The sequence below is a fragment of the Mus musculus genome, chromosome 17 (assembly GCF_000001635.26).
Source record: "Mus musculus strain C57BL/6J chromosome 17, GRCm38.p6 C57BL/6J".
In the NCBI taxonomy this organism is placed as follows: Eukaryota; Metazoa; Chordata; class Mammalia; order Rodentia; family Muridae; genus Mus; species Mus musculus.
In genome coordinates, this window is record NC_000083.6 from 37,489,814 (window position 1) to 37,499,983 (window position 10,170).

General features: G+C 37.5%; 1 protein-coding gene across 1 annotated transcript; it reads left to right on the forward strand.

Moving 5' to 3' along the window:
* Positions 1-2,654: 2,654 nt before the first annotated feature.
* Positions 2,655-9,861, forward strand: Olfr110 (olfactory receptor 110). Its single transcript, NM_146328.2, has 2 exons — positions 2,655-2,684; positions 8,786-9,861. The coding sequence occupies exon 2, from the start codon at positions 8,840-8,842 to the stop codon at positions 9,791-9,793; it is 954 nt and encodes a 317-aa protein (NP_666440.2). The 5' UTR covers positions 2,655-2,684; positions 8,786-8,839; the 3' UTR covers positions 9,794-9,861.
* Positions 9,862-10,170: the final 309 nt, after the last annotated feature.

Below are 10,170 nucleotides of genomic sequence, written 5' to 3' on the forward strand. Positions count from 1 at the left end.
TATCTTCTGCACCTGACATTCTCTTCTATCGCTTGTATTCTGTTGGTTATGCTTGTATCATTGGCTCCTGACTTCTTTTCTAGGTTCTCTATTTTCAGAGTGGTCTCCCTTTGTGATTTCTTTATTGTTTCTACTTCCATTTTTAGATCCTGGATGGTTTTGTTCAATTCTTTCACCTGATTAGATTTGTTCTCCTGTATTTCTTTAAGGGAGTTATTTATTTCCTTCTTAAAATCCTCCATCATCATCATGAGAAGTGACTTTAGATCCATATATTGCTTTTCTGGTGTGATTATGTATCCAGGACTTGCTATGGTGATAGAGTTTGGTTCTGATGATGCCAAGTAAACTTAGTTTCTGTTGCTTCTGTTTCTATGCTTCCCTCCTGCCACCTGATTATCTCAAGTGTTTCCTGCCCTCAATATATCTGATTGGAACCTATTCTTTCTATAATCCTAGTTGATTCAGGACTCCTTAGAGTCCAGGTTTCTCTGTGATCCTTTGATTCTGGGATCCTGTGAACCTGAAATTCTGGGTGTTTCAGAGTTCCTGGCACTCAGACTTCCACTGAGACCCTGAGATCCTGGTGTGACCAAGCTCCTGGTATCCTGGTATTCGGAAATCCTAAGATTCTGGGTGTGTTACGGTGCCTGAAAGTGGTGTCTCCTCTGGGGATTGTAGGGCTGTCTGCTGTGTTTGAAACCACGGTATACCAGCACCGACCAGAAGGAGCCTGTTGGGTTATGCAGGGCTCCTGTGTCTTTGCTACTGCTGTTACATGCCTGTCACGATTGGTTTGGAACAGATGTTGCCTTACACTCACCAATGATCCTAAGATCTTGGGAGTGCTCTGGCACCTGCAGCGTGGAGAATCCTCTGGGGACCGTAGGACCATTTGCCATGTTCCTGTCCAAGGTGTCCTGGACCTGGCCAGCCATTTTTATTATGTTAATTTTGACAATCCATGATCGTGGGAGATCTCTCCATTTTTAGAGGGTTTTTGTTGTTGTTGTTGTTGTTTGTTTGTTTTATTTTGTATTTTTTGGAGACACTTGAAGTTATTGTCATACAGATCTTTCACTTGTTTAGTTAAAGTTACCCAAAGATAATTTATAGTATTTTTGCTACTGTGAAGGGAGTTGGGAGTTATTTTCCGAATTTCTTTCTCAGCCTATTTATCATTTGTTTAAAGAAAGGCTATTGATTTATTTGAGTTAATTTTATATCCAGCCACTTTGTTGGAGTTATTTATCAGCTACAGAAGTTCTCTGGTAGAATTTTTGGGAACAATCCAGAAGATACCTTAGACCTGGGAGATAAGAGACACTCAGGACTCAAGGGGAGGGACCTTAGATGAAATGGCCTACAGTGGGGAGAGGGAACTTGTAGAGCTGATCACCAGCAGAAAGACAGGGTATCAAGTGAGAGATGGGGTTGCGATCTCATAGTCAAAACTCTGGCCCATACTTCTTTCTGTCTGAAAGTACTGCGAGGATAGAAATGTCGAGACATCTGAGAAAAAAAAAATGGTCCAGCTACAAGCCTAAAGTGCGATCCAGCTCAAGGGGAGGCTCCAAGGTCTGACTCTATTCCTGAGGCTATGGAGCACTCACAAAAGTGATCTATCATGATTGCCCTCTGAAAGGCCCAAAAAGTAGCTGAAAAAGTCGGATGCAGATATTTTCACCCAGGACAGAAGCTGCTGATCCCTGTGGTTGAATTAAGGAAGAGCCAGAAGATTCTGAGGAGGAGGGTGACCCTGTAGAACAAAGAACAGTCTCGATTAACCTGGGCCCCCAAGACCTCTCAAAGAGTGAATGCTGTTTGAGGACAGATAGTCATAGTATGTTAGTGTCAGGGCTCCATTTTCTTAGGAAATTTTACTCATTTTGTATATCAGAACTACTGCTTGGTATCAGTGAACTTTGCAGCCCATGGGTTAGACAAATTTTCACCTGCTCTTTGGTGTCCCAGTTTACATACCCAGTAGGATCAAATGTCCAAAACAAGAGAGGATAAAATAGGAAATATTTTATCTTCCTGTATCAGAGGAATAAAATAGGAACATTGAGCTCAGCATTAGATGGGGAGACATAAAGGGTCTAGGCACTATGTTAAATTTTTATATGTCTTCTTTGTAAAGGAATACCTTAGTCACAATTTAAATGTAAAACAAACCCACAGCTTTATTTTCAAGAAGAAATTTGCAGCTCAGAGAATCCTAAAATTTCCTCAGAGTGGCAGTTGAGGAAGAGAAAAGGGGAAGTGTGGGGAGGTGGTTCAGTGTTCTGTGCTGGCATGGTTTTCTCACTTTCTCACAGTGTGAGACAAGAGACAGACACTTGAGCACAGTCGTGATACCAGTTTCAGAAAGCAAAGTCAGGAGACCTTGAAGTCACAGTAGGGAAGAAGGAAATCTGAAATAACTTTGGTCAGCTCAGTTCCACATAAAGCCACAGTCTCATCTTTGGACAAAAATAGGAAAAACCAAACCAAACTAAGATGTGGGACTTGCTATGTCTGGAGGGTATTGTCCTATGAATTTGCCTGCAGAGACTAAGGTAGCTCTTGGCACTCTTAGATTCTCCAGGGATATTATTCTGCATCTCTTAAGAGCAGTCCTATGGCAGCAGCTCTTAGAGTCTGTATGGTGATTTCTGTTGAATATTTTTGATAGCAGCTAAGTAAGTAGTTTTTCTTTGTATAGCTATAACTCCAATACTTTTAGAGATTAACTTTTCTGTCTTGACCTTTTGATGCTGGGAAAGGAAGGCATAAGGGCCAGAGGACTGCCAAGCTAAAGTATCCAAACTTTCTGTCCCAAAATGTGAGAGGCAGGAATGGGATGTTTGTGCAAACTGGGGGACAGGGGGAGAGATGTATTTAATTTGGTTAATTTCTATATAATAGGTCTTTGTTAGCCTGCTGATTCCTTATTCAATAAAGGAATTAATGGGTGGAATGCAGAAAACAGTCAGGAGGATACTTTGTGTTTCTCACAATAATTGTCTGATACTGTTGCATCTATCACTTATTATTAAACTCTTGTGTTAAGATTTTACATGGTATTTTTAATGTGTTTTCAGTGACAGGTAATTGATAATACACTTTTCACCAGTGCTTTACAAAAGATATAGTTTAGATGACCTGGACTATATAAAGATTCTGTATTTCTAAGGCTGTTGTCTTGAGTACATTCTTTAAAGAGAGATATTAGATTCCTTAAACATGAAAGTTCCTCAAAAGAGAGGAAACTTTTTGCTTAAACGTTTTTGAAAAATATTCCCTGTGGGTGCTTAAAAACTGTTCTTGAGTTCTCACCATGCAGGATTCCTAAAAATAAAATTAAAAAAATAAATCTGTTTTCTTTCTTCTTGTGTTATATGGTCTAGTTTTTCAAGAGGATAAAAAAGGTCACTTTCTCTGTACTTCTGAGTGAGCATTTGTTTTTTGACTTATTGTGCTCAAGCTGTTTGGTGCCGACTTAGCCTACTTCATTTAGGAAATACTTATAAAATTCTGTTCTAGTTTTGGAAAGAGAAATGTTTGTGATTTTAGTGTGGACTTGTTAACTGTGTGACCTTAATAATTCTTTATTTAGATAAATTTTTTAACTCCTCTGGTTTCTATGAGAATAATGATATGATTTTTAGGAACTTTCAGCATTCTGACCATGTAAAAGACAAGAACTTTTCTATCCTTTTCTTTTCTTCCTTCCTTCCTTCCTTCCTTCCTTCCTTCCTTCCTTCCTTCCTTCCTTCCTTCCTTCCTTCCTTCCCTCCTCCTTCTTCTTCTTCTTCTTCTTCTTCTTCTTCTTCTTCTTCTTCTTCTTCTTCTTCTTCTTCTCTCTCTCTCTCTCTCTCTCTCTCTCTCTCTCTTTCTTTCTTTCTTTCTTTCTTTCTTGGAAATATTTACTAGTGTCTGTCATTCCAAAAGGGTTGGGTTATTGCTGAATGTTTTAACACAAATGTTCATTACTTTACTAGAAACTGCATAAGAAGGGGTATGTACTCTGAAAAGATTTATCACCAGAATAGGCAATGAAAGTCAGAAAAATAAACAGATTATACTTAGGTTTCATAGTTGATCTTGAACCAAAGGCCCCAGAGTCCTCAAGATGGGAGAAACATCATTTTGTAATTGAATCTAAAGGTGTCATGTAAATTAAGGTTTGAACAAATAGAGATTGACATACAGAAATAGGGTTAGGAAGACACATACAGGTTGTGTGTCTATAAATACTAGACTTATGAAGCCTGTCTTGGGAAAACTGTCAAGGCTGTAACCCTAGTGGAGAAATATTCATGGTTTCAGTTATTCTACGTATCTGCTTTACCATGTGAGAGCTTGCTGATGGACTAGAACAAAGGAGAGAAGTTCTCAGAGCACAGTATTCTTGGTGTGAGACAAGGTGTCAAAACCTATGTGCCTCAGGGCCTTAATTTGCTCTGAGTGTGAAACTGAAGAGGGAAGAGAACTGTCACCCTGTAGCTCCCTATGTCACTAGGCTCTAGATTGCTGATATCATAAGGCCTTTTCATGAAGAAACAGTCATCCACAGGAAAAGTTTCTCATGAAATCATCTGAGTGGGTAACTAGGGTTTTTCTTAGATTTACTAACAACATCCTTGCATGAGGTTTTATACTTCAACTCTGATTTCAAGCTTCCCTGGGTTTCTTTATTCTATTTTTTTTCCTTATCAGTCTTTTTTGTTTAGTTAACCAGTGTGGTAAATTAACTAAGGCCTTAAAATGTTCATCTCCATTTTTCTTCCTTTCTTTCATCTGCTTACATTCACATGTATGTTAATATATCACAATTTATCTCTATAGTACATACATTTCTTCTAATGTTCAATTACTAATTCTCTTAATATTTACTTGGGTATCTAAAAGATGACTCCAGTTGCATATGGCCTCAACTGAACCATGATCCACCCTAGCTATATTCTGTTTACTGCTGTCTTTGTTTCAGTGATAAACTCCACAGACCATTTGTTAAATTAGAAGCACAGGACACAGATTATGGCTTCAAATGGACTGAAATGTGGCTCTCAATATTGCCATTTTTAATCAGTATCATTTCAAGGAAATTATTTAACCCCTGTAACATTTCTAACATAAAGGAGATGCCCTGAGAATTTTCCCATGGCTCATATATAAAGAATTTAACATATGTCTGTTATCATCCTAAACTTGTATTCCTTGCTCATTTTGAATTTTACAGATGGCATTCCCTAATGTCACCTAGCTCCTCTGTGTCTTTCCAACCCAGTTCTCTAGTGTGAAGTTCCATGACCCCTTTCTGAATGACTGAAAGAGCAAATCCGGTGGGCTCATTTCATCAGCTTCTTCTCCCCACCCACACCCTGATTTCATTGTCTGCCTTATTTTGACAAATATTTATGTTTTATTTTGGGAACACTTGTCTATCTCAGAACACAGACATCTCATGACCTTGTATTTTTTCCTATTGTTCTTATATCTTAATGATTTCATCTTTCCCGAAGAAGTCTCTTGCCTTTGCTCCCTGAAGTGCAGCATCTTTCCTCAATAAAGTTCCCCTACACCTGGCTCCTTTTCATGTGCCCTTGTTTTTATGTGAAGAGATTTCTACTTTTAGCTTTCCTGATCTATTCAACTCATGTTCATTTATGAGGCTCAAATAAATTTTTTTCTGTGAAGTTTTTATTAGCTAGTATCCAAACTAGGCCATCTTTATTGGTTTTCTTTACAGCAGTAATGATGATTATTAGACTTTATGAAATTATTTTTTGCAAGATAACCTTCAGTATATCCTTCTGGGTCATGGTTAAATTCTCTCTTGTCGTTTGTAGTTAACATGCCCATATGTAGCAGGCAGAGAGTTATGAAAATATGTTTGCTAAATAAAATGAACAAAAAACAGGAGACTACAGATTTGGCTTAATTTTTTTTCACAGAAACACAAATTAAAAAAAAAAACTTAAAAACCGAGGCAGATATAAGAAGTGGATACAATGTGGATCTGAGAATAGAATTTGGAGTTTCTTCTTAGTGGAATGGATGCTGTGCTACAAAATTCATTTATTCTGGTGATGAGAGATATTACATTATAAAAATGAAAATCTTTTTCCAATTTTCCTTTCCCACCACTGAAAATCTTCACAGTAGTTCATGAGAAGTGAAGGGATATGTTAAAAATACAGATAAATTGCTTTGCAAACTTGTAATTAAAATATATAAAACAGTGTATAATTCAGGGAAATCAATGAAATACATAATTTGAATAAATACAGAATATTTTTCATTTAAAATTACATTAAAAAGGAAAATATTTTATTGAACTCAACTTTTTTATTTGTGTAATAAATAGCACACACATATATGGTGTAATTTTGTAATTAAACTGTTATGTAGTAATTCTCCTTGCAATTAAAATACTTTAACTAATTGACTTAGCCTAGGCTCTGGAAGAACATCTTTTAGTAACACAGACATACGTTTTTAAATAATATTCAGCTTGGGTAAGAAATGCAAAAACACACCAGCATTTTTTAAAAATATATGTTCAAGTAGAATATTAAATGTTTGGTAACAATTAGGTTTAATTATTGATCCTGTGAGGGTGAGCAAAGTACATTGATAGTTACAGAAACAAACTACAAAAGTTTATGATGGTATAGTTAAAATATCCAACTGCATGAACTTTCATTGCCTTAAAAACAAGAAAAATATTTTAAAACAGCATTCTGCTGTCAGTAGGTAAAATAAATTACAACTTCGTCCACCAAATATATGTACATTCTCTTGTGATAGAAGTTGCCCTTTTATCTGCCATGTTTCTTCTGACAGATTTATCTTGCTGAGACTGTGACTTATTCTAGAATATGGGAGAGATAATGCCGTGCATCCCACTTGATTCGTGTAATGAATGGCTGAAGCCTACTGTGGTAGCTCATGCCTCTAATTCCAAAGCTTGGGAGCCATAGGCAGGCAAGTCTCTGTGAATGCAAAGCCAGCCTGGTCTCTAGAGTGAGTCTTGGGGCCAGCCAGGAATACAGGGTGAGACCTTGTCTCAAACACAAAACAAACAGTAACAAAAACAAACAACAAACAAACAAAAGTAGATGAGATACTATGTTGAATGTTCTTCAAAATGATCAGAAAAATCCCTATAGTACTTTCAATGGTTCATCAGAAAGGGAATCTTGAATCAGTCAATGGCTCCTGAATGTCCCTTATTGGTATTGTCTTGCTTAAAACCTGCCCAATACTGCTGTCTTGACACAGGTTAGAATCATTTGGGAAAAAGGTGAAGAGGAAATCTTAATTTGGAAAATAATCCCACCAGATTGTGAGAAATTTCATAAAACATTTTTTCAATCAGTTACTAGTTACTGTTGTTGTAAGGCCCAGCTCACTATAGGTGGTGCCACCTCTGGGCAGGTTCTGTGTTGTAAAAGAAAGCAAGCGGAACAAGTCCTGGGGAGGAAGCCAGTAAAAAACAATTCTTCATGATTTCTACCTCATTTCCTATTTCCAGGTTCATGCCTAGAGTTCTGGATTGCTCTCAGTGATGGACTATAATCTAAAATAAGCTATTTCCTCACCAAGTTGGTTTTGGTTATGGTGTTTATGACAGCAATAAAAACCTAACTAAAACAGGCATCAATCCTTGAAAAAGTTATAAAAGTACACATGAAAAGATCCCAAACTCATGCAATCTAATGTAATATGCTCAGTATTGAAATTTAGGAGTCCTAAGTAAATGAAACAATTTTATTCATTAATAAAGATGGGAAACATGAAAAGTTTGCTAAATTTTTAAATAACTTCTAATAGCAAACAATGATGTTCCATAGATCAGAAATATGGATAACAATGGGAAAATAATCTATATGTTTTACTCTTTATTTAATTACTTGTTTGTTTATTAACATTTTGTGGCATGCACGTGTGGAGGTCATAGGAGAACTTGAGTTTTCTCTTTTCTTCTATCTCATGGGTTCTTGGGAGTTTACTCAAGTCATCAACCTTTACTGAAAGCTTCTTTACTTCCTGAGCCATCTCTCTAGCCCTGTAGTTACTTTATGAAACTTTAAATGACTGAAGCTATTTGTTGTACCTACCTACTGTCAAACCAGGATTCTTGACTAATGTCTAAGTCAGGGTTAATGCATTTACATGAAATGCCATTAACTGATTATTTATCACAAAATTCCATTGCATATATGCATCATATTTTAAAAGATCCAATCATGTATTGGTGGATATATAGGCTGGTTTCATTTATATTTATTGTAACAAGTACAAAAACAAATATGGATGCTCAAATATCTATGTGATATATGGACTTGAATCATTCTGAAAACAAATTAATTTTAACAAGAAAAAGGAAGAGGCATGTGTTGAATGTTCTTCTCCAAAGATGGAAAGGAGGAACAGAGATCACTGTACAGTAGCATCTGAAGCCCAGGCATTCTATCAATTATGGTCAACTATTCTATCTACAATGCATCATGTCTACATCTCACCAAGAAAATGCAGAAGAGCATGACCTAACCATTATCAAAAGAGAGGCCTTAAAAGATAGAATCCCAGTGTGATCTTTCTCAGTTTAAAATGGTAGTATTGTAGATCCACAGGGACTTGATTCCTGGGAGCAACAATGAGAGTATGCACGTATATCTTGAGAGACAGGTATGGGTTGTGTTTTGCAAAGAAGTGCTTCATTTGTGGTTCGGTATCCAATGTAGTTGGTGGTGACATTATTGGTACTAGCACTTGCTTTCTTGTTTTGCAGACTATTATCAATGCACCTGTTTGTCAAATCCACAAAGGCAAACCAGCTGACATCATGGAAGGAAAGAATCAAACAGCTCCATCTGAATTCATCATCTTGGGGTTCGACCACCTGAATGAATTGCAGTATTTACTCTTCACCATCTTCTTTCTGACCTACATATGCACTTTAGGAGGCAATGTTTTTATCATTGTGGTGACCATAGCTGATTCCCACCTACACACACCCATGTATTATTTCCTAGGAAATCTTGCCCTTATTGACATCTGCTACACTACTACTAATGTCCCCCAGATGATGGTGCATCTTCTGTCAGAGAAGAAAATCATTTCCTATGGAGGCTGTGTGACCCAGCTCTTTGCATTCATTTTCTTTGTTGGCTCAGAGTGTCTCCTCCTGGCAGCAATGGCATATGATCGATATATTGCTATCTGTAAGCCGTTAAGGTACTCATTTATTATGAACAAGGCTCTGTGCAGCTGGTTAGCAGCTTCATGCTGGACAGGTGGGTTTCTCAACTCAGTGTTGCACACGGTTTTGACCTTCCACCTGCCCTTTTGTGGTAACAATCAGATCAATTATTTCTTCTGTGACATACCTCCCTTGCTCATCTTGTCTTGTGGTGATACTTCCCTCAATGAACTGGCTTTGCTGTCCATTGGGATCCTCATAGGCTGGACTCCTTTCCTGTGCGTCATCCTTTCCTACCTTTACATCATCTCCACCATCCTGAGGATCCGTTCCTCTGAGGGGAGGCACAAAGCCTTTTCCACCTGTGCCTCCCACCTGCTCATTGTTATTCTCTATTATGGCAGTGCTATCTTCACGTATGTGAGGCCCATCTCATCTTACTCTCTAGAGAAAGATAGATTGATCTCAGTGCTGTATAGTGTTGTCACACCCATGCTGAATCCTGTAATTTATACGCTAAGGAATAAGGACATCAAAGAGGCTGTGAAGGCCATAGGGAGAAAGTGGCAGCCACCAGTTTTCTCTTCTGATATATAACCTCTCTTATGTGTGATCAACAATCTTACATTAGAAAGTTAAATTTTCTACCACTCAGTTGTTGCTGGTTATATTTGACTTAAAATCTGCTTGTTATATTTGGCAACAGAATGAAGGGTTGGCACACTGAACCCTAATTGTACATATCTGTTTTGTTAGTCTCTAATGGAGTTACTTATTATAGTTCTGTCCTTTTTATTCGACTTCTCCATTTTGGAATCCTCATCTAAAGTTGGTTCATCGCTCATGCTGAATTTGCTTGATGTAGCTTTCTCAGCTTTGAGTCTGCCTTTTCCAGCCTTGAAAAGGCTGAGCAGTTTCCCCTACCTTGAGCAGGCTAAGCAGACCTTGAACATTCGCCATGACAGGTTTTATCA